This window comes from Perca fluviatilis, chromosome 16 (genome assembly GCF_010015445.1).
Source record: "Perca fluviatilis chromosome 16, GENO_Pfluv_1.0, whole genome shotgun sequence".
Lineage (NCBI taxonomy): Eukaryota > Metazoa > Chordata > Actinopteri > Perciformes > Percidae > Perca > Perca fluviatilis.
This window is the reverse complement of record NC_053127.1, coordinates 26,818,215-26,842,179: the sequence shown is the minus strand read 5'-3', so window position 1 is coordinate 26,842,179 and position 23,965 is coordinate 26,818,215. Positions and strand designations below refer to the sequence as shown.

The window sequence follows — 23,965 nt, the reverse complement described above, 5'->3', positions numbered from 1 at the left end:
GGACAGAGACAGGGTCAGGTCTGTGGACGGACTCTGCTCCTTCAGTGGCTTTGAATGGCTGCAATTCTATACTCCGCACCATTCATTACTGTATAGAATTGTATTTTTATGATGATTACATTGATTTCATTTTTTGTCATTTTGAACTTAGAATGGCTATATACTTTCTTTTATAAGGAAATTACAACATTGTCATATTCATTATATTAGAAATGCAATCTTGTTGAATGACATGCATGAGTTAGCTCTCTTTCTTTGTATTTTTATCCAGTCAGTTCAAACCTTACCCCAATGCTCGTTAGTTTCTTCCTTGTTTTATTAGGTCTTTGTGACACATGGAAAACTGGCATTTAAAACCTCACAGGTCAGTGAATTAATAGCAGTATCCTTAAACACTTTACTACTTTCGACTAGTCGATTTACAATTTAATTTCAAATTCACTATAAGAGGTTTGTTTCATTATGGAAGTGCCTCACTATTTATTAGCAGTGTATGGTTGTGTGCTGCTGTATGTGTGACGCACTACAGCTATGGGGTGGCTGCGTGTTGCTCTGATGTGAAATCTTATATTTGTCACAAAACCGTCAATGTTCATTCACCTAATAAAGAGTTGTTAACAAGTACATGTAGAGGCCATATTTCCTCCTCATAATTTTGGAGTTATTTTAATGAAAGTTATAACAATGATTTTCTTGTGAAAAATGTGTTCAGTAAATAATTCCATAGGACACTGGCAGTGTTACAACACTGAGAGCGCAGCATTCATTATTGAGCCTATGATCCTGTATGATGCAACTTTGTCACATGCTGTCCTTGCAAATCCTCGTAATAACCCCCTTGACGTGTGAGTGTTAGTTGCCTCTTCTAACTTTCCATTGCATTTGCCAAACAGTCACAGCAGTGTGGGTCTGCCATTGATTTTCGGTGGATGCGAGCCATGTTGCGATGATGCAGGGAAAGCTGCCGGCGGCAACGAAGCTACATGCTGTCAAATTACAACGAGGATGACAAAGCTGGCACTTGCATGCACCACAAAGCTGTGGTTTGTATTGTCAGACATATTTCTTGACATAAAAAAAATGATTTAAGTTACAAGTGGTTTAATATAACATCACAATGCTATGTGATGTGTAATTGCCTTTGTCACTCTATTGGAGTTCAATGTATTTCTCAATAACTCTGAGTTATTAGATTGCCAATTGCACTGACATAATAGGGACATCCTGATCAATAACTTAACACTCTGTAGTTAACGTGTGCAGATGTTTCTGTTTCTCTGCTCTGTTCTCAATCATAGGTGGAAACATTGTCTTTGTGATGAACTCTTGATATGTTGAGTGATTTTCTTTTTTTTATAATTCAAAGTTTTATGGTTCTGAGCTCGCCCTTTACACAGAAAGAATTATCATATAAGCAAGCACTAACATATTCTGACTATAGTGAGAAAGTATTTTGTGAATATTTAAATCTTAAGTAATACAAGACGAGGTGACATCTGACACTCACCCATTACCATGCCTCAAGTTACGCAGGCTCACTTCAACAGAAGAGTTTACCTCTGACATGTTTTCCTCTGTTTTGATGTGCCACACTGAATTCATTGCATTCATTACAAGTTGATTAATGAATGCTGGTACAGTCACTCAGATCCCAGACATTAGACATTAGGACATCCATACATCATTATTTTCTCAGGGCATCTCCAAATAAAAATATCATTTAGATATGCTGAGATTCTCAGGAAAGCCAAACTGTAAACTGTAACAGAATGCTTTTTTACATTAATGTTTGTCAGTTTAAGTCGATACTAAACAAAATCCTAAAATATTCTTGAGTGAATTTGCTAAAAAAAAAAATGAAAAGAAAGCAACATGTTTTGGTTTTTAACAAAAAAGAGTTATGACCAACAAGTACATGCGAATACGGGAAGAAAGTTTGTATTGACCATCTCTTATATATGTACAGTACGTTACTGGTATCTTTAAAATGTTTCAAAGTGGTTGTAACCAGTCATATACAGAACAGTATAGTGGAGTTTAATAAAGTTCACAGTAGCTACAACTGTCTCCTCTCTCATTGGATGGCACAGCAGTATATATTGATGTGTGAGTGTGTTTCACATGTTCTTCCCGGTTTAATTCGACGGTGCATCACTGGGAGAGTCATTGTGTTTCAGTGAACTCCACTGACTGTTTCATTCCTGTGGCTTCTTCAACAACGTAAGTACCGATATGGGCTGCATTGTAGATTAGACAAATATCTGAATTAACTTCTGTGTAACTGCTTTCTGAACAGGAATCAACTTGCATTAGAAACCTAGAACTTGTTTTGGAATTAAATGTTTCATAGCATTTTTTTTGTAAATTTCCAAAACTGCGTTTCCGAAGTCTGCATGGTACTGTTTTATAAATTGCCTTTTCACTGCATGCAGCACTGCATTAATTCTGTAATTCTGTAAATTTTAAATACTTGAGTACAGTTCAGATAAATCTGATAAGCGATCATGTTATTGCTACCAATGTTATTGATTGTTTTCCTAATTTACCAGCATAATAGTGTGATTTAAAAAGTGAAGTATTAACATGTTTTTTTTTTTGTTTGTGAATGGACAGAAAAATAATAGTTACGGCATAGGGGATCAATATTGTGCTGGTTTCTGAGGACGACTTTCAGCTGCAGCGCCAGTTGATGGAGAAATATTTCAGACCTTTGCATCCTCATCAGGACACAAGAGGCGTCAAGGGTCAAAAGTCTAAAATGTGTGACCGTCAAGAAAAAGGCCACAAGCATGGAAAGACTTCTAACTCAAAATCTCAACCAATGAAGCACCATCACCAAAGTCAAGGCCATCGTCATCGTCAAAAGTTGCAACAGTCTGATGACAACGATAGCCATGAGTAAGTTTGGAATTTCTTTTACACTGTTTATTGTGCTCATGTATAGAGTCTATGCTGAAAATTGTCTACGATACGTAAACCCTCTGTTTTTATTTTGTTTTAGTTTTCGTCATAAGAATGATTAAAATAGCAGAGAGCGATGCCCTTCTTAGTTTAATTGTTATAGGAGTTTTGAGTCATACATTTGCTCTGCTATTACAAATATAATTATCTTTATCATTAGCTTGTCTCAGGCTTGTGTTGTTTTCTTTTTTTTTTTAAAAGCACCCATTCAACAGCAGAGGACAGCCTTTTCAGTGATCACCCCCCCGACCATCAACAACAGTGTGATGATGACAAGACTCATCACTCTCACCATTACCATCGCAAGCAAAACCATCACCATACTTGTCTTTCAGAAACTCCCCTAAGTTCCTCAACTGGTTCCTCTTCCTCCTCCTCCTCCTCCTCCTCCTCCTCTACTTCTTCTGGTTCATCAACACCCTCGTCCTCCTCTTCATCCTCCTCCTCCTCCTCTTCCTTTTCGTCCTCCTCCTCAACATCTTCCTCTAGCCTGTCCTCTGAGGCCAGCAGTGAGTGTTTAGATAAATATCCACTTAAGAAACCCCAGCATTCACTTTCCTGTAATGACATTTCCAGGAAGAACAAGTACTTTGAAGAAGAAGACGACACAGCCCCTTTAATAAATAAAAGAGGAAATCAAAACAGGCTCCCTGCCAAACAGAAGAAAGAGAAAGGGAAGTCCTCTCACAGCGGCTCCACTCAGGGCACCCTGAAGAACACACAGAGGACTACAAAAGGTTCCGAGAATGATGGTTTCCGCAAAGCCAAATCAATGGAGGCTCTCACTAGACCCAAAGAAAAAGAATGGCATGGAAATGGAGATGGAAATGAACAAGAGAAGAGAAAAGGCGAAGCCAGGAAGAATTTAACAAAGGAAAAAATGAAGTTCTCGGCCTTCCTTAATGAGATCACTCGCCAGGTGCTCAGCCCGATGAGACTCACCACTCTTGGGGTAACAGATGCTCAAAGACCCTGCAGTCCAGGGCAAGGCTCTGTTAGATCCAGTAAGGTAGACAGCAGCACTGAGAAACACAAACAGCAGCAGAACCAGCATGCCAGTGCAGACTCAATTAGCTCTAAGCACTCCCATAGCAGTAAGCACTCTTCTCACTCTAAAACCATCCACCACCATCAGCGTCACCATTCTGCAGACTCAGCCCATAACATGAACCACAGGCCCAGAAGCTGGTCTCAGACTTCTCAGCATCGTTCCCCTTCTCATAAGCACAACCGCCACCATCACCAAGGAGACCATCACACTTCTAGTCATCATCACCTTGGTGACAGCAACAACCCATATTATCGCCATCATCGCAGAGACTACCACAGCACAGCAAGTCATCACCATCACCACAGTCCCGTCCATCATCATGGAGCTCACCATAGCCACACTCATCACCATGGTGACCACCACAACACTTCTCCCCAACACAAAGACCATGACAACACCTCCCATCACCATCACTATGGAAACCGACATCATGGAGACCAGAGCCCAAATCATGATGGAGAGCACCACAGTGCAACTCATTATCATCACCATGGTAACCATCATAGCCCTCCTCGTCGCCATCGCCATGGAGACCACCATGGCCATGCTCATCACCATGAAGGTCACCACTCCCCAAGACATCACCATGGAGACCATCACAGTTCAGGTCATCACCCCCATAGCAACCACCAAAACATTGAATGTCCTACTACACCGGGTCACCATGGAAACAAGAGCCTAACCAATGACCTTGGAGTCCACCACAGCCCAACAATTCATCATCACCATGGTGACCACCACAGTGAACCTCATCGGTATCACCATGGACACCATCACAGTCCAGACCATCATTATCACCATGGCAACCACCACAGTCCAGACCATCCACATGACCATGGAGACCACCACAGTCCAGACCATCCGCATCACCATGGAGACCACCACAGTCCAGACCATTCGCATCACCATGGAGACCACCACAGTCCAGACCATCCGCATCACCATGGAGACCACCACACTCCAGACCATCCGCATCACCATGGAGACCACCACAGTCCAGACCATTCGCATCACCATGGAGACCACCACAGTCCAGACCATCCGCATCATCATGGAGACCACCACACTCCAGACCATTCGCATCACCATGGAGACCACCACAGTCCAGACCATTTGCATCACCATGGAGACCACCACAGTCCAGACCATTCGCATCACCATGGAGAACACCACAGTCCAGACCATTCGCATCACCATGGAGACCACCACAGTCCAGACCATTCACATCACCATGGCAACCACCACAGCCCCGACCATCAGCATCACCATGGAGACCACCACAGTCCAGACCATTCGCATCACCATGGAGACCACCACAGTAAACCTCATCTTCATCACCATGGAGACCACCACAGTCCGGACCATTCACATCACCATGGCGACCACCACAGTAAACCTCATTTTCATCACCATGGAGACCACCACAATCCGGACCATTCACATCACCATGGAGACCACCAAAGTGAACCTCATCTTCATCACCATGGAGACCACCACAGTTCAGAACATTCACATCACCATGGAGACCACCACAGTTCAGAACATTCACATCACCATGGAAACCACCACAGTCCGGACCATAAGCATCACCATGGAGACCACCACAGTGAACCTCATCTTCATCACCATGGAGACCACCACAGTCCCGACCATTTGCATCACCATGGAGACCACCATAGCACAGGTCATCACTCTGAATCACATCTCAACCAGCCCTGCTCCAAAAACATTGATCTTGACCATGATGACCTTGATGACCACCATCCTCATTTAAAGGGCCATTCTGCTGGCAGTCCCCCTTTACACAGGAAGCTGGAGTCACCCAGGAAGACCAGCAGTCCCTCCAGTCAGGACGAGGAACAGACAAGCTTCACTGGCCCATCATCACATAAAGTATGGCATTTCTCTTGGGGTTAAGCCTGTACTCATTCATGAAATCCCATATTACAGTATGTTCATGAAGTCATTATTGGCAAGCCAATAGTTGCCCGTGTTATACGTGCTTGATTAACTGGTTATATAATAATGTTCCTCTAATTTGCTTGCCTATTGATTTGGGCACGAGTGTGCATGTCACGGTGGACACTAGATTAGTTACAGAACAATAGATTTCTTAATTTATCATCAAGGCCACACACAATCTGTGGACGCAGAATTCACCATTTTCTGCAGATTTTAAACAAATTAAAATAAAACTCAGTTCAAGCAGAAAAACAATCTGCTAAATTCTGCAGACTTTCATAATGGATTACCGCTAAAAACTTTAAAAAAATAAAAATAAAAAGTCTGCAGGTTCCTTTTGCATCTGCTTATCATGCACAAACTAATGGTAATCAAATTGACATTTCCAATTGATGTTCTTTATTCTTCTTTCAATTTCTTTCACTTTATTATTTAGGCATCATCAATATTATTTCTGAATGTAATTTTTCTTGTAAAAGTAATTTTATTTTCTTTCATACAGGAAAAGGCACATGAACTGGGCATGTAAGTGAAATGTTATTCTTTTGGGTTTTTTGCCTAGTAAAAGTCACAGTCCAAGTGATAACCATGACTGTGAAATTGTACATAGATTAATTGGTTGCACACTTAAATGATTTATGGATGTTAATATCATAGAAACGTCTAACCTGTGTAATTTTAAACCCAATGTATTAAATGAGAGTAATACAAGAATAGATTAAGAATTATTAAATTAATTCATCAAATGTCTTTCTCTATTGTATTTCTCTTTTGTGTATCCATCCTAATAGGATACTGCAGGAGCATAATGAAGGTCTGCATCAAAGTTTGCTGAAGACAGCAGTGAGGATGGAGTGTTTAGGAGAGGAATTCATGAACAGCCAAAAACTTCTGGAAACAGAGCTTCAGAGGACACGTATGGAGCTTAGTAACCTCACCGAGAGGTTTAGGAGGTAACAAATGCACAGAAAACACTTGGAGTTGATCTCTTCTCACCTCTAATACACAGATCATTGAAGTCATCTCGATTTATTTTCTTCATGAGACAGGTCATTTGTAAAATAGACAAAATCTTTTATAATTTTTAAGACTATGCTATTGTTATGAATATGCTCAAAGATTGTAGGCCAAACACTTGTCTCAGAAAATGAAGCTGCATATAAAAATATGACATCAAATTATTGTTTATGTTTTATTAGGGGAATAGCAATTTGCCCTCTTAAATAGCGAGTTTAGGGTCACACATGTTATACTTAATAGGCTGCTAAATCAAATTATTCCTAAACCAATCACCCACAATTATAAAATTGGGCTTATGCAACATTCTTTTTTAATGTGCAGTTTGTCAGGAAATGTAACACAATGGTGACATGTGGATACCTGTGTTTGTCAGACAAAAAAAGCAATTGAATGATATGCACTGCAACTGGGATGTATTGTTGAACCTGAATGTATTTGTCTATGAAATGGAAATATATAAAACTACAGAGATCTGAAAGTGTAATCAATCTAATCAGTGTGAACAAGCTCAATCTGCTGGCCCTGATCTGTTATCCTCAAAAAGAAGCTTTGAAATGAGATTTGTTCTGTTTCTGTTTTTACTATCTGTCTCATCTCTTAGACCTACTAGTAGTTGCAACTAATGCATTACAATGTGTATGAATGCTGCAATATTTATCTATTGTTGATTCTCTCTATTTGTCTGTGCCTTATTTCAGACTACACGACCACTGCTCCTCCACGCAACAGACTAATAATCTCCTAGAGCAAAAGCTTCATTCAGTGGTGAGATTGGAAGCATTCCTCTGTGCTTGATCCTAAATTATTAGAAACATGAAAATGGTTACAGAAACATGCTTTGATACATATAGTGTAGGAGCAGATTTCTGAATAATTAAGGTTGACTGAGCTCATTGAAACTCTTGGAAAGGGATATGTGATGTAAACTCCCCACTTACTGAAAGTGACAACTGTGCTTTCTGTACTTCCTGTGCCAGTGTCAGAGTATGGAAGGAGAACGTGAGAGGTTGAACTGGCGTATTTCAGCGCTGACGGAGCAGCTCGCTGATGCAAAATTTGCCAACAAAGTGGAAACATTTAATGTAAGATCTTTACCTCCCTGCTTTACCTCCCTCTTAAGGTTGGCCAATTTCAATTAGTACAAATTCCTTGTTTGTCTACGCAAACCTGGCCAATAAAGCTGATTCTGAAATTCTAGGCTGGCAGTGGCTTAACAAATGCTTTCAGAGGCAGGGGAGGGAAACCGGAGAAGGGCACAGCCTTTATTATTATTGCATCATTTAATCAATAAACTGATCAATTTGTAACTTCTACTTACTGTAGGTACACAAAACTGAGCCCCATTTTCAGTCAGATGATGGCATGAATCAGGTGGTTCCTCCCATCACTCCCCCTCCAGCTCAGTTCATGGACAGCCATAACTACGAAAATGCCAAAGCCGGGGGGCAGGAGCAACCTCTGGGGTCAGTTCCAGAAGAGGAGGAATCGGACTGGTCAGAGATGGGAGACGAGACCCCACGATTTATACTGACAGGGTCAAACAGAGGTCCAGTATGGAGACACAGGGAAGCAGACGGGGACAAAGACAGCGAGGGTGAGGAAATTGTCAGAGGACACTCTCCACGCCCAGTGCAGATACCTCATGTCCAGTTCACCATGCACAATGAGAAGCGGTCTGACGGCATGACAGGTGAGGGCACTTACAGGATGCCCACAAGTCCAAACCTGGGCTCTGCCATCCTGATCCGGTCAGCTAGTCTGGAGGAAATCCCTCTGGCACGCCATCACATGCACAAGGAGCTCAGAGGCACGGAGGCCATGATGGACCTCCACCACCAAGGGCACGAAGCAATCGAGGATTTAGATAATGAGATCATTCATCACTGGAGAACAAGCAATGCCAGAGACGTGGCTATTGGGAGGCCGATAGAAGGCAGGATGTCAGAGGCAGAAAGCAGCATGGCCGGCCTGCAGTCAGCCGAGCGGATGCTCAACCACTTCACATATGGACCGCAGCCCGGGGAAGGCCAGGGCAGGGCCGAGGTGCGTGGCTGGACAGGAGGGATTCCAGATGAGGTGTTGAAAGGGGAGCGAACCAAGCTGTGACAGAAACATGAGTGCACAGTTCACTGTGTCGGAAGTCATAATTTACTTTGATCTTTATGTACAAGGAAAAGTTCAATGAAACTCTTTTTTTTAGTGGCTCAGTGGTTCAGTCCCTTTATTTAACGATTTCGAATTCAGAGACTTACTGGATTCACTTTGATAGCCTGTCTCTAATTAACCCTTATCAGATAGCATATTGGGCTCCCTGATTTGTTTCTTAATACAAATCTAATAATTGTATTATTATTATCGTACATTAAACACACATTACCATTTTAACCAAACCGATTAAACATGAGATCAACACAACCAACATTTGCCAAGTGGAATTGGAGGCAGATTACTAATATATGTATTTAAACACTAACTGTATATTTCTGTACATTGAAATATCCTCTACAGCTTAGATTTGGTTATTTAATGGAACAATGTAAATGTATATTTCCGTTGTATAAATGCAATTATAGGCATTTCCTTTTCTGTTCTTTCATCTCTGTGGTTCAGTCAGGGACACTCTCATCATAGATTTAACCATTTATTGCAACAAATGGAAATACAGTTATACTTGGCGATGATGGCTCTGTTCTGATGATTCTCCCTGAATCAGCCAAGCCGCATGCTAAGATGACACAGGGAGCACGATGCTGAGACCCCCCCCCCCCCTGTACACAAGAGTAGGCCCAATCCAAGACATAGTTATGATGACACCCAAAACCAGGAAGGTGGAGGCAAGCTTTGCCAGCAGCAGCGGTGTGAGGCAGCATTGGAGTAGCAGGAAGCAGAGAGGAATAGGGAGACATGTAAATGGACCGCCTGATGTGAAAATGGCTGTGATTGGTTGTGACTGGCTGGAATGATAATTCACTTAGTGGGCCTATGACTTCCGTGTCCTGCATGAACTAACGCAATGCTTAATAATACAAAACGTAGGCTAGTTTTTGTGTTATCAGTTTTCTTTATTGCATGAAACATTATGTATTCATATAAGATGTACTTATTGAGTAGGTAGCCAATTATGCATTGTTGAATGCTATATACTACGTTACATAAACTAAAAACATAGCCTTATTAGGCATGTATTATAGAACATAATGTAGCCGGTATACAGTTATGAAATACCTTTAAATGTGTGTATAAGCCAAAATAATTATCCTGTGATTGTGCAAAACATTTATTTCCTCTGCTTGCTATAATTACCCTGCCAAGCGAAAAGCATGCAAGTGAACTAGTTTCACAAGCTTGTGTAAACATCATCCATGTAACTCTGTCCATGTTACGTCTAATAAACCAAAAGAAACCCTAATTTCAACTGTGTTCATTTGTTTTATTGCTTAGCAACTTTCCTTGAAAAGGAATAGATATAGATGAAGATTGATATAGGGAGGATTTGCTATACATTTAGTCACATAGGAAAAGTTCTGGAAAGTTACTGACAGACGGATTGTCCAGGGACATTGTTAGAAAGAGGGGGAGATACTTTGCTGAGCTAAACTTGCCAGGTGTTCTGTGAGTTTATTTTTTATGACAAGGCTATATAAAAATAATTGACTTGACTAGACACTAGTGTTAAGCATGCAGAACTGAAAGTATATTGTTAGCTACATTAGCATTGTGGCTCTATGGATGGCGGTGTCAGTCTGGGACACAACTTTGATCCAGATTAAAATATCTCAACAACTACTGGGTGATGGATTGCCATGAAATTTGGTACATATTCATGTTACCAGTGGTGGAAGAAGTATTGAGATCCTTTACTTAAGTAAAAGTATTAATACCATGGTGTAAAAAAATACTCTGTTACAAGTGAAGTCCTGCATTGAAAATGTTACCTAAGTAAAAGTGTCATCAGGAAAATGTACTTAAAGTAGTGAAAGTAAAAGTACTCCTCACATTTTAGAAACTGGAAACATTCCAAACAGTAAATCAATGAAGTGTTTAATCAGCTAATCATTTTAGCTGGACTTCAGCTGGACGTGTTTTGTGTGCACAAATCTTAATGTATTAAGTAACTAGTAACTAAAGCTGTCAGATTAATGTAGTGGAGTAAAAAGTACAATACTGTATGTCTCTCTGGAGTAGGACTAGAAAGTGGAATGCAAAGAAAAGACTCAAGTAAAGTACAAGTACCTCAAATTTGTACTGTAAGTACAGTACTTGAGTAAATGTACTTAGTTACATTCCACCACTGCATGTTACTCTCAGGAGGAATTGTACTAACTTTGGTGATCCCCTAACTTCTCATTTACAGTAGCACCATCATCAGGTCAAATATTTGGTGGTTGTTTTGCTAAACTAATGGTATTCCCATCAGATTCAGCTGTACTTTGTGTTTACTGGTATGATAACACTTTAAATTAGGATTGTAAACATGGTAAGTATTTAACCTGCTCATTGGGAGCGTCCAAGTTCCCAGGGTCCTACGTCCCCCGGCTCAATATCTTCATTAAGGCAACATTTCAAACTGTTATATGTTTTCAGCAATGATTTTTTTCCCTGTAGGTCAAATGTTCAATGTATGTTTTACTGGGTCAATTTGTTGAAATCACCCTCCTACAACTAAAAGCCTACTGATGTTATACTAAACTCCTCATATTTGCGAGCAAGACAGTTTTTTTTTGTTTTTTTTACTTTAGACATTGATATTTCCTCAGTGGCACAACATATTTTTACCATTCAAACTGCATTTGGAATGTCCATGTCACTTCGTTCTTTTCCAATCTGCACTTACCAATCTCCTACAATGTTAGTTTATATCAAAAGTATAGGGCGCTGGGAACATAGGGATGACCACCATTTGAATAATGATGCGACTTCTTAGCTTAGGGAAAAAACAGTGAAATAACCACATAGTCAGTGACTATGAATGGGACTTGAAATGAAAGAAGTGATTTGAATCAGAATGGTTTCCACCTCTACTCGCAGTGCTCCTACACTGTGCGAGGGCCACTGACTCTGGGTCAGATACAGGACATGGACTATTTCTCTCCCAACTGGCCTCAGAGTGCTTTGGGAGCTAAATTAAGCTGCCCTGTTGTGACCCTGGCCTGGATGAGCAGGATGAATATGGAATTATGGATCTGGACCTGGTTGTGGCTTGTATAAAAAGGCAAGGTACCAGGGTGGCAAAAAGCCCCTCTTCCTGCTGTCTTGATTCTTAATCTCAAATTTATTTTAATTTATGTGTGGATTCCAAGTTGTGTTGTGAGGACAAGTGTTACACAGTTATCCATCTCTCTGTCAGGTTCAATTTGTCATTCATGTCCCTCTGTATGAGTGATGGGTGCTCAGCAGACAATGGCCTGGATTCACAGAGCAGTTTAATAGGATAGGTAAGGCATTAGTGGTAAGAAGCTCCCTGCATCCAGGTTGGCCAAATCCAGTGTGCCAAATCCACTGTGTGGCACACTGGACGGTACATAGTGGTCAGTGGAGATAACTGGACTTTTTTCAGCACTTTTTGGCGAGACAAATAAGGTGAACTTTAATACACTAACATCTGTTTAACTGGAGATGCACCACTTGTGAAGCTGTAAAACCTTTTTCCCCAGGATGATTGCACTTACCTCTCTTGACTTTTTTCATTTTTGGATAAAAGTTTGCTCTCAGAAAGCTATTTGTTAATTGTACTTGCTCTGTTTTTTTTTTCCATTTCAATTCAATGTTGAATTTCAGTTTTGTCATCTTTATCTCTGAGCCTTCAGAGTCCTGCCTCTGACCTGTCCTTCTTCCTCGCAGACAAAGCACAGCATCGGCCCCCGTTCCTCATCGCTCTCCTTCCCCTATTCCCCCGCTAAGACTCGGATTCCCTCGTTGCAACCATGGTGGTGATGAAGATGAAGTTCCCCTTTCAGAAAAGGGTGAAGCTAGCCCAGGGACTGTGGCTCCTCTCCTGGTGTGCCACAGTTGCCGGGGCTATCACCTTCACCCTGGGCTGTATCCTCAAGACGGAGCTCCGCAGGAGGGCAGAGGTACTCAAGTTTTGCATTAGACTTTAAAACTTAGTTCATAATTCCAAAGCTTTGCTGTTTTCAACTATTTTTAATGTATAAGTTATCAACAAATTACAACATCAATAGTGTAATTACTTATAATTTAACAAATTTTAAAGTGAGTGACGTGATGATGTTTCACTGTAACTACATAGTAATGTGAGTCGAACTGTGTTCATACTGGGGAGATAAACAATACGCCTAGTTGCCTTTGGTCTGATTATACTCATGAAAGAGAAAACAGATAACACACTACTTAACCCTAAGTACCAGTAAAGATCTACATTAAGGGGCGGCATATTTGGAAGTTGTACCGGTGATACAGTAATAATAATAATTTACTGATTTAGATGTGCCTGACTTACTTTTAAACTGTCTGTCGGCACAATCTTTTTGGGAGAAAATTTAATTTGATACTGTCAAATAAATGTCCTTGTTGGAGACCAACCAGAGGTAAAACCTGTGACCCACTTTGGATCCTTACTCATCATTTAATAAACCAGGCAATGTCAGTCTTAATCACCCTAATCCCTGCTCCTGATGGCCGTCATTACAACTATGCATTAATAACAAACCTGCACAGTTTTTATCTTATTTGAATGTATTTTATTCCAGATTTAAATAGTTTGCACAATTCAATTATCTGCAGGCACAAAAACAATCTTTGCACAACTATGGTATTACAGCTTTCACTGTGTTATTACCGCTATATCAGGTATTCAGCTATAAAAGTAATTTTAAAAAATTTTCCTTTTTGACCTGTTTTGATTGTTTCATCCCTTGACAGCTGGGGTTATGACAGTATTCTGTTTGCATGGCTATAAAAAAAAGTGTAAATGGACATACGAATGAAAAAATAAAAGACACATAGCCTACTATAAGGACAATCTCTCTACACAAAGAAGGGCTTTTTAACAATGCAAGCTTAATCAACTATTGTCTTCTTCAAAATTACATTTGACTAAAATCAACCACTTTAGTCACTTTGTACGAGAATTTCTGGACTTGTGCAAAGATCCTCTGCAAAAAACCATTGGAATGTAGTTTAACCTCACTGTGTTTTCATAACTTTTGGTTTATGTATTTGTTCACATTAGAGAAAGAGAGCATTTTTGAACAATGTTGTTATGAATCCTTCTAGAAAAATTTGGACTGAGTGAGTGAATGACCTGCAACTGCAGTTACTCTGCTGTAGGTGCCCTTGAGCCACACAGCTGTGCTTGAAGTGAGCTGCTCAGTGCTCATTAAACTATTCAACTGAGATGAATATTTGTGACTGACTGTAATGCTGCTGATGAAATATATTATGTATGCATTTAGGAGATCTCCCCTTTAAAAAATTAAGGTTGAACTCTCAACCCTTTTGAAAATTTGAGAGTTCATCAACACACATGTTGTGTGGTCAAGCATTGTTGAATCCCACAGAACTTTAACAAAGTCATGCTGAATTAGTCGGATATGATAAAATGAGGCACAACACAGCTATAATTTACACCTATACATTTATAATTGCAGCCAGGTCTGGGTATTTGATTCATTACCTGCAACATATAGCTTCAGTAGGAACAATTTTCTGATTAATAACTAGTAGAACTTTAATTATTTGTGAGTGTTTGGAAATTGATGCCCAACATATATTTCCAGGTGAATTGTCTGGTTATTTGAGGAAAATAGCCACATTACTTCTGTCAAGTACTAAAGTTTGTAAAACAGCATATTTTCACACATTTGTTGAAAAATTATGCATAATATTAATAAGGTATGTTGATTCCCTTGCATCCTTACAGCAAACAAATATCATCTTTATTGATTACATTATTGTGTGACTTACTTACAGGTAATGGATAACTCGGACATACATGTTGTGCCCAATACCCTCATGATTGTTGGTCTGGCCTCCTTGGGTATCAACTACTTTTCTTCAAAGATCTGTCAGGATGCTTTGGATGCCGGACGATTTCCTCGCTGGAAGAAAATGTTAAAGCCCTATTTCGCTGTCTCTTGCTTCTTCACTGTGCTCATGCTGCTCGCTGTCATCATGAGCTTTGCAATGAAGGGCAGTCTGGAGTCCTCTCTGAAGGTTGGCCTGAGGAACGGCATCCGCTTCTACAAGGACACAGACACCCCAGGCCGCTGCTTCCAGAAACAGAACATCGATCGCCTGCAGATGGACTTCCAGTGTTGTGGAAATAATGACTTCAGGGACTGGTTTGAGGTCCAGTGGATCAGCAACCGCTACCTTGATTTCAGCTCTAAGGAAGTCAAAGAGTAAGTTGTGCACAATATTATAGAGTGCAGTGGGGCGAGTTTCCCATCTCTGGATATTTGTGGAAAAACATTTGGTTATTATACTGTATCTGTATGTAATCTGAAACATATCTTTCCCTTGTATCATTAGCCGCATCAAGAGCAACGTGGATGGTCGTTACTTGTTAGATGGAGTCCCATTCAGTTGCTGCAACCCCAGCTCTCCACGGCCATGCATCCAGTTTCACCTCACCAACAACTCAGCTCACTATAACTATGATTACCAAACCGAGGAGCTCAACATCTACCTCCGAGGCTGCAGAGAGGCCCTGGTCCACTACTACATGGGCCTGATGAACGCCATTGGGGCTGGAGTACTGTCAGTCTTCCTCTTACAGGTATGTTGTGAAAAGAACTACAGTTAAACTTACTGGGTTTTTAAGCAGAGTTGCTGGTTTTAAAGTGAGCTTTTATGTTGGAGGATAGTTGAGGAATAGCATTACCTTTTTAGGGATTTGTTATGCTGCCATGGTGTTATAAAACCACACTATTTAACATTGTGTCATGTCTTTACAAGCAAGGGAAAGAATGTGCTGCTACAACCCACCATTCTGCATGTACAGTATACGCAAGGCTAGATGCAATTTTATAACTCAAAGATTTTATTTATGAGAATCCTGACTTGATTGAGAGTGAACTTCAATTAATTCCTCATTCATTCATTGGGTCTGATGTGCACAATTTATGCAATTTCCATCAATCACCACTTCTGTTTAGTAGTGTTTGTGGATCCTTGATGATGCTCTTCTGCTCTACATCTAACCTGCTCCCACATCTCTCCGCCTTCCTCCCTCCCAGGCCTCTGTGCTGGTGAGCTTGCGGTTCCTGCAGACCTCCATGGAGGCAGTGGCAGGGAATGAAAACACAGAGATTGAGACAGAAGGGTACTTGCTGGAGAAACCATTGAAAGAGACCATCATGGAATATGTCGAACCTGTGATGAAGTTCTTCCTGCTTACAAACCAGGTCGAAGAGGGTACTCCTGGAGCCCCAGCTTCAACTTAAACCACAAATAATGTACACTCATGTAAATACTTTTTACACAGAGAAGGCAACTAATGAATGATAATTAATTATTTAAATTTGAAAAATATTAATCACACATTTCTATGAATTTCACAGATTTAGGGATAGTATTTTTCATTGTCAGATGACCATCACTGGTAAAGTAAATGTTTATTATAATACTGTACTTTCCCATTATAATACTGTACTAAATTTGATATGCTGTTATACCCCCTCTGTAAACCACATACTGAATAACATAAGAAAAGATGATTTTTATCGTTTTTGTCAATACCCCAAACTCGATTATTTCTCATTCCTTTTTTTTCTTTTTTTCTTTATTGTTATATTTGTTAACAGTTCCACAAATTTACAAAATCACTTCACTGCTTTGGAATGCAGTGCAGTGCATGACATGCATTGCTAATTAATTCTCAAGAGTCTGTGTCAAAAGCAGTAACAACAATCACCAATCAGTTATTTGGAAAACAGTAATTCACGAGGCAATGTACAAAAATAATTTTTGATCTTACAAAACAAGGATGTAAAGCTGATTGTAGAGAGACACGAGGCACAATGCTCTGCTGTGCAACAGGACTATTACATAATATAACAGATACATTATTAAAGTTTGAGGTTACTAATTGCCTTATGGGGTGGAGTCACGTATTGCTTCTTTTTTTTCTAATGACATGCAGACATTATAACATTTCAGATATCATACTCCATAACAAGTGCTCCAAGTTGCTAATATCTCCTTGCCTCTCTTCTCCCTGTCAGTGAAAGGAATAGGATTATGAAGATTGATATAATCAAAGTCAGTAATGCAGTGAAAGCCATCAAGTGTGTCCTCTGTTCTGACACCTTTGTTAAATCTTTTAATCCCATTTGTTAATACTCAACCTGCTGCCCTTGCATTTAGACACCTGCGTCAGGTGAATGTAAGATGCAGAGTGAAATATGCCAAGGCTTTTTTCTGCTAATGGAAATGTACTGAAAATATATAATATTAGTGATATAACTTCAAACTTGGATGAAGAATTTGTGTTCTTTACCAATGTCCCTGAGCAGTTCATTAAATATGCAAGAGAAATATTCTACAATCTCTCTGTTACCAAAAACTAAATATTGGTTAATCTCTGGAATCTATTTGTAATATCCACCCATGTGAATAGCTTTATTAAAGGTTGTTTTAAAAACATGACTGTCTTGAATGATTTTCTGGGGATAGGCAGACCTCTTCTGATTTAAAACAAACAGTACACCATAGGTCTAGAATCTGCAATACAGATGTCAGAGCCTTACATTCTTATAGCAAAATCTTCAATTTGTACATCTTTATAGTATCTTGATTCTCTGGTTTTTAACTGGAATTGCTGTTATGTGTGCATTGTCCTGCATTTTATTTTATCTTTTAAATGTACTGTTTATGCACACCACTAAATGTCCATTATTATTATTAGTTATAAACTTGTCGATGGCTATATTAAATAATACAATAAAACAAGTTGAGTAATAATTAACCATATGGCAGTCAGAGGCATTACATTAATATTACTTTTGTTGTAAAGGTTAGTGTACAGTTTTTGTTGAGACTGTGTCACAGAGGAGTTCATTGTCATTTTTGAGGCTGTAGCAAAACAACTTTTGCATAATGTTGTAATCGATTGCATGAGAGTTGTATGGCCTTTCTGTCCACCTGGAGGACAAACCAATCAAAAGAATATGATACAACTGTCCACTGGCTTCAAACATTATCATAAAAGCATGAGTCAATAGACTGAAGTTACAGTATTAGTAAAGGTATACTGGAGGACATTTATTCCTCCACCGTGAGGCACAGTCTGTTTACTGAAAATTTGATATTCAAATTCACGGTATAACTGGCTGCAAACTATTGTTGGCTATTACCATGGACAGTATATAAACGGCTATTACCAGAGGCTATTATCCAGGCAACACATGCATAAAATGAATCTACCTGCGTAGCTGCAGACGCGATGACGTTTAGACCACGTGGAGGGACGACGATGCGCGCTTATGTCCGCGCTCTGACCGACATTAGAATCATTCTCGAGATCCATATATCTATGCACGAGATCACGCCGTTTTGAATCTTGTGTAAAAGCGTTCATTATGCACACAGTCTGTCGGTCATATTTTTTTCAAGTTATCTCCCGACGAACACTTTATCTTAGCTATTTTAATGGCTACTTCATTCATGTGTATATCTTAGTTAAAGTGGTGTTTCAATTCTTCCAGAGTGACTGTCACAGCCAGTAAAGAGCGGTTCAGAATAAACGAATCTATTACAGTCACACAATAACTGCTGCTGCTGCCCGGAAGAAAAATTACGAATCCCACTATGGCCACGCCAAGACCCGCCCTACAAAGCAGCTCGATTGGTTGGGGTTAGGCATTTCCTCGAGTGGTTAAGGTTAGGATAGCCGATTGGTCAGAGGATAGGACCTGAACAAATGGGGTTACGTTACCTTGCGTTCTCATGGACGCCTGGCCAATAAATGCTATTGAAGGGCGGGTCTTGGCTTGGCCATAGTGGGATTCGTTGTCCGGAAAGCTAGTTTTAGACAACTGGCTAGCCGTAGAGCCATGTCTTTCTCTATAACTCTGGCTAGCCGTAGCCAGGGCGGAGAATAACAGCGAATCGTAGATTAGCTAGCTACTGTAACGTTATTTACAAAATTAGCTTTCCCATTCAGTGTGTAATCAGCAAGTGGAGGGAAATTCACCAAAACTGGCAGGTAGGTGGACAACAGAGACATGTTGTTCCTTCATTCGCTATTAACAGTAACGTAACGTTATGTCAGAATGTTGTGCAAAACAAAGTGGAGCTAACGTTAGCTCTAAAGTGACAAAATCACCATCAACTGATGACTGAAGATCACTGTTAACGTTATATCAAAAGTATCGCAGTAACGTTAATGTTTAGCGACAATCTCAATAACGTTAACGTTACACAGTAGCTAGCTTCCCTTGCCCTAACGAAATGAGTTTAAAGTTAGTGGCGTTGAATAACGTTAGTTCCATGGGATATTTCATCTATTGTTTGGGTTTGTTTATGCATTTAACGTTAGGACATGGGTAACGTTAAGTTAGCCTCTCTGTATTTAACGTTAGGCTATTAACGGTTAACGTTGTATAAATGCTCGATGTCCTGTTGAAGACCATATAAACGGTGCTGAATAACTGACATGTTAAAGCCAAACGACAAGTCTAGTTCAACAGGGTGAGGTCAACAGCTAGTCGAATGGGATGTTCTGACGATACAGAGTCTTTTCCAGTCTAATACTACCACATGGTGGCGCTGGTGCATGATGAGACCTGGGCTACATTAGCATGATTACTTGTTTATGAAACATGACTAAAGGGTTAGCTAGTGGTTGAGGTTAATGGATGAAGTGACACGTCAGTGAGGAGCCCCCCCCAATATTGCTACTGTCTGTCAAGTCATCTGTGAAGCAGTTACTATGTCTTTATTTTAAGGTATGAGACTAATGTTACTCCTTTAATAGTTAGCCTCTCTGGTTAGCCAGCTGTACATAGATAACTTTGATTTTAGGAAATAGAAATAGAAAGTGTTGTGTTGACACACTTTTGCGTTCCATCCCATCCCACATGTAGATCAAAGGAATCCCTCCTGGTCTTATGTCCCACATCAGACAGCTAAGCTTGGGAAGCATGGGTAATGCATTCTGTATAGCTAGATAGGAGGGAGCTGCAGACGTGCTGCCCATGTTGGCATTTGTGCATCTCATACTTTGACATACTTGGTGTTACAGCCGCACATCTGAAAACTACCACAAATGTGGAGTTTCCATGTGAATATATACATCAGCGTTCATTTTTTTTCACTCATCTCCTTTGGACTGCTTTTCCAGTTTAGGTTTACAGACTTTTTTAGGTTGTTTCTATAATATATGTTGTAATGCACATGAGTTTGGTCATTGTGTTTCAGAGTAGAGATGGAAGGAGATGACTGCAATTTTCCTCCAGATTCATCGGATGATCACTCGCAAAGAGGAAGCGTTGCTTCTTCCGCAACACTTTCCCGTGGTACGGTGCAGCAATTATTAATGTAGCTAATGGAGGATGAAATCGGTCCTAGCATGTATTATTTTTATTTGTAGCAAATTAACTTTAAAGAAAGATAAAATTTGGATGTGGTGTTGTTTCTCTTTGGCTTACTTGTCTTTGCAATTTATTTAATTACTTTTGATTATTTGTGTTTGTTCACACAGCTCAAGATGTGCTTATATACCTCTGTGGTGACAGCGCAGTGCACTTATCAGTAGAAGGGCTTGGCAGTGTCTCTGTGCAGGAGTTGGGCCGCAGTGTTCGTGAGGCTCTCCATATTCCTGAGTCTGCACAGGATGCTTTTGCCTTCTGGCTTTCTTCTCCACTACTCGGTAAGAACTTTTTCCCCACACTTTTCAAACTCATAAATGCTGTGACTCTTCATCTGGCAATATGTGTATATGTGTGCTTCTTTCTTTAAAATAATCAAAAATATTACTCGTAAAATATTAAAGACTATATTATATTTATATCGCCCTCAGCAAGCCTAAATGATATAGCCATTAAACAGTACACTCCTTGAATGAGGAATTAAATGGTATAAGCAGGTTTAATACAGTATGTATAATTTATGTTTTTAAAGCTATAGTGCTTAGTTTCTGTTGCCCCCATGAGGAATTCTAAGTAATGACAACAAAACTGTTGGCGCGTCCACATGATACAAGCCTTCCATGACCGCACCCCCCCTCCTCCACACAGTTGCTAGTAACCAAGGAGGACAAGGAGGATTAAAAAAACATGATGGACTCTTCAGAAGAGATAATTCTCTTCACTTGAGTTTCTGCGTGCGAAAGTTACCGGACAACACAATCTTCTGAACACAGTCATACTGAGAAATACAGAGAGAGTTGTGTGGAGCTGATAGTCTTAATTAGCTTTGTAGCAGCTCATTTGGCTTGAATGTAACGGACGTTCAATAATATAAAAAAATGACATACTAAAGCTTTAAAGTGCCCATATTATGAAAAATATATGGGCATATTGGGGTGTTATTTTGTGGCTAACCGCAACCATTAGCGCTAGCATGCTACCTCGTTCTCAATGGCAAAGCACTGCTACAACACACACAAGTTCACCATAAGCTACAAAAGAACTACTTACATGTGCGCCCTCATTTAGAAATCTCCCAGCTAATCCTGCCTTGTAACTGACCGAAGTTGGAGAAACAACCTTTCTTTTACTGTCTATGGAGCTAGCTGACATGAGCTACGATCTGAGCTACTGCGCATGTGCGAGTGCAATCAAAGATAGTACAGAAGAAAAGATGTCTCACTCTGTAGCTAAAACCGAGACCTGAACACAAGGTGAAAAGAGGAGCTGCAGCAGTGAGAGAGAGCTGTGCAGTACAACAAAATATGGTGTTTTTTTTTGAAAATTAAACCATGTAAACCTATTCTGGTACAACCTCAAAATACAATTATGAACCTGAAAATGAGCATAATATGGGCACTTTAACTGTTACAGCTGTTAACAACTGTAACTGTTATAGTAATTATTTAGTTTAAAAATTCTGTCAGTCAATTTTTTTGTCAAAAATTAATTGTGTTTACTTTGTGGTTTCGCCGATGGCCATTTACTCTGATTGTACCTCACTTTGACTTTTTCCAGTTTAACAAAAGCAAACAGAGCACGAAAACAGACGCATCTCACTGTGTTACATTTGCCTCCTCCTTACTCCTCAGAATTGCAGTTAAAGCTAAGGCATCAACCATACAAACTGTGTCGGCAGTGGCAGGACTTGCTCTATCGCTTCACTGAGGCCTCAGAGGAAGACATCTCACAAGGTGAGGTCTTTATGTCGCTGTGTTTACATGCATTATGTAACTGCATTATTGTCAACTTTCTGCAATAAGCACTTTGTTTTTTTGGAAGTCGTCTGAACAAGAAACCGAGTAAGGTAAACATTAGAGGACTTTGTTTATAAAGTCCGATTTTTGCTGGAGAAACTTGATTTTTATTTGGCCTTGTATGTGTACGTAACCTGGTTTCTGACAGAGTTCTTGCAAGAGCACTTGCAAGACACAGCCAGTTTCATTTTCTGCAGCTGTTGCCTGTAGATTTGTATCTTGCTTACACATTGTTAGTGCTTCCAGGTTTGTTTGGAATGAATAAATAAAAGGAAAGAGAGAGAGAGAGGGAGTTGGCATGATAAGCAATAAACACCTGTGTAGGGCTGCTCGATTATGGGAAAAAATATTATCGCGATTATTTCGGTCAATATAGAAATCACGATAATTTAACACGATTACTCGTTGACTTCTGGGAAGATGTTGTAATTATTTAACTTAACAGTGGAAAAAGTTAAATAAATCAACAATAATAAAAACATACTGTGAAAATTGCCTTTATACTTGTCCTATTTAAACTTTATTATTTCATTCAGAACACAAGAGAAAGCTAAATAATTGTTTTTCTAATTTTTCTGTTTTGTGATCATTGGGAGCCAAAATCATAATCACGATTACATTTTGATTAATTGCACAGCCCTACACCTGTGTCTGAACAAGCAAAAATAAAGGCTGGAGCATGTCGAAAATCAAATGACAAGAAGAGAAACCAATCAGAGAAAGAGAACAGAGAAGAGATTAAAATAAAATTAATAAAAGTAAAATTATGTAACTGAACAGTTACCACATTAGTTTAGACAACATGAACAGTATGAATATACTGTATAGAGTAGATTATCTTGGCTCTTCACACCTTTCTACCCTTAAATCTTTCACATCATACAAATATTATTTTGAAGCATTTTTAGGATGAGGGATGTTTAGCGAACCTGACCATTGTAGCATTGTCCACAATACGTTGGCAAATCCTGTTCACATGGGAAAACCTAAAGGTTAGATGTTTTTTCTTGTACAATGGTTGCGTTGTTTAAAAGAAATTGCTAGCCTACCATACAGTGATGACCATGTCACATTTCATATTGTCACCAAGCCATAAGTTATTTTTCTTTAATTTTAAAGTTAGCTGAAAATATTGTCAAAAAAGTAGTAAAAAATTCTTTTGTTTTGATTAACAATTAATTGTAACTTTGCCCAACATGACCTAGATCCAGTTTCTTGAATGTGAAGATGTTTAGTTTTTTGTCATGTGAGATGTTAAATGGATTTTGGATTGATGGTTTGACTTAACAAGCGACTGGTGATTCTGCTGCAAGGTGCATTGCAAAAAACTAAACACAACTGGGACCGCTTACCACTATTCAAACTGTGTATCACGAATGTATTGCATAATTACTCTAATGCTGTTATGTATTTAGTAGACAGGGCTTCCACATGCACCATAGCGTTTGTTTCAATACCCTCACTCCTCCACTCTGGGCGGTGTTGCTGAATCTCACCCAGTGATAATCGGACGAACAGAATGGTCGCCTGAACCCTAATGCATCACTGTCCTCTGCTTTTTCCTCAGATGAACCATGTCTCCAGTACCGTCGGAATGTGTTTTATCCTAAAGCGAAAGAGCT

General features: G+C 39.7%; 3 protein-coding genes across 4 annotated transcripts in view; all 3 read left to right on the top strand.

Annotated features, from left to right (window-relative positions):
- Nucleotides 1-345: 345 nt before the first annotated feature.
- On the top strand, nt 346-10,403 carry si:dkey-273o13.3 (repetin). The gene is made up of 9 exons (XM_039777563.1): nt 346-364; nt 894-2,220; nt 2,614-2,898; nt 3,163-5,905; nt 6,477-6,499; nt 6,766-6,927; nt 7,693-7,759; nt 7,972-8,076; nt 8,318-10,403. The coding sequence occupies exons 3-9, from the start codon at nt 2,690-2,692 to the stop codon at nt 9,098-9,100; spliced, it is 4,092 nt and encodes a 1,363-aa protein (XP_039633497.1). The 5' UTR covers nt 346-364; nt 894-2,220; nt 2,614-2,689; the 3' UTR covers nt 9,101-10,403.
- Nucleotides 10,404-12,435: 2,032 nt separating this feature from the next.
- On the top strand, nt 12,436-17,602 carry rom1a (retinal outer segment membrane protein 1a). The gene is made up of 5 exons (XM_039777590.1): nt 12,436-12,574; nt 12,836-13,068; nt 14,927-15,357; nt 15,488-15,734; nt 16,195-17,602. The coding sequence occupies exons 2-5, from the start codon at nt 12,919-12,921 to the stop codon at nt 16,399-16,401; spliced, it is 1,035 nt and encodes a 344-aa protein (XP_039633524.1). The 5' UTR covers nt 12,436-12,574; nt 12,836-12,918; the 3' UTR covers nt 16,402-17,602.
- Nucleotides 17,603-18,987: 1,385 nt separating this feature from the next.
- Nucleotides 18,988-23,965, top strand: part of frmd8 (FERM domain containing 8) — a 10,988-nt gene continuing 6,010 nt past the window's right edge. The window contains exons 1-5 of one of the 2 annotated variants that reach the window (XM_039777583.1): nt 18,988-19,163; nt 20,383-20,475; nt 20,661-20,828; nt 22,179-22,280; nt 23,911-23,965. The exon at nt 23,911-23,965 is cut by the window's right edge and continues 4 nt beyond it. In XM_039777583.1, the coding sequence (XP_039633517.1) occupies nt 20,385-20,475; nt 20,661-20,828; nt 22,179-22,280; nt 23,911-23,965 (416 nt within the window). In that variant the 5' untranslated portion in view covers nt 18,988-19,163; nt 20,383-20,384. Of the gene's footprint in view, nt 19,164-20,377; nt 20,476-20,660; nt 20,829-22,178; nt 22,281-23,910 lie in introns of both variants that reach the window. The other variant, XM_039777582.1, reaches the window with a different exon arrangement.

What these genes read in the sequence shown, in the direction of transcription:
- si:dkey-273o13.3 (XM_039777563.1), top strand. Translation starts at nt 2,690, where the DNA reads ATGGAGAAATATTTCAGACCTTTGCATCCTCATCAGGACACAAGAGGC. An exon ending in AGCAAAAGCTTCATTCAGTG is followed by an intron (nt 7,760 to 7,971) that starts GTGAGATTGGAA and finishes TTCCTGTGCCAG; the next exon opens with TGTCAGAGTATGGAAGGAGA. An exon ending in ACAAAGTGGAAACATTTAAT is followed by an intron (nt 8,077 to 8,317) that starts GTAAGATCTTTA and finishes TACTTACTGTAG; the next exon opens with GTACACAAAACTGAGCCCCA.
- rom1a (XM_039777590.1), top strand. Translation starts at nt 12,919, where the DNA reads ATGGTGGTGATGAAGATGAAGTTCCCCTTTCAGAAAAGGGTGAAGCTA. An exon ending in AGCTCCGCAGGAGGGCAGAG is followed by an intron (nt 13,069 to 14,926) that starts GTACTCAAGTTT and finishes ACTTACTTACAG; the next exon opens with GTAATGGATAACTCGGACAT. An exon ending in TGTCAGTCTTCCTCTTACAG is followed by an intron (nt 15,735 to 16,194) that starts GTATGTTGTGAA and finishes CCTCCCTCCCAG; the next exon opens with GCCTCTGTGCTGGTGAGCTT.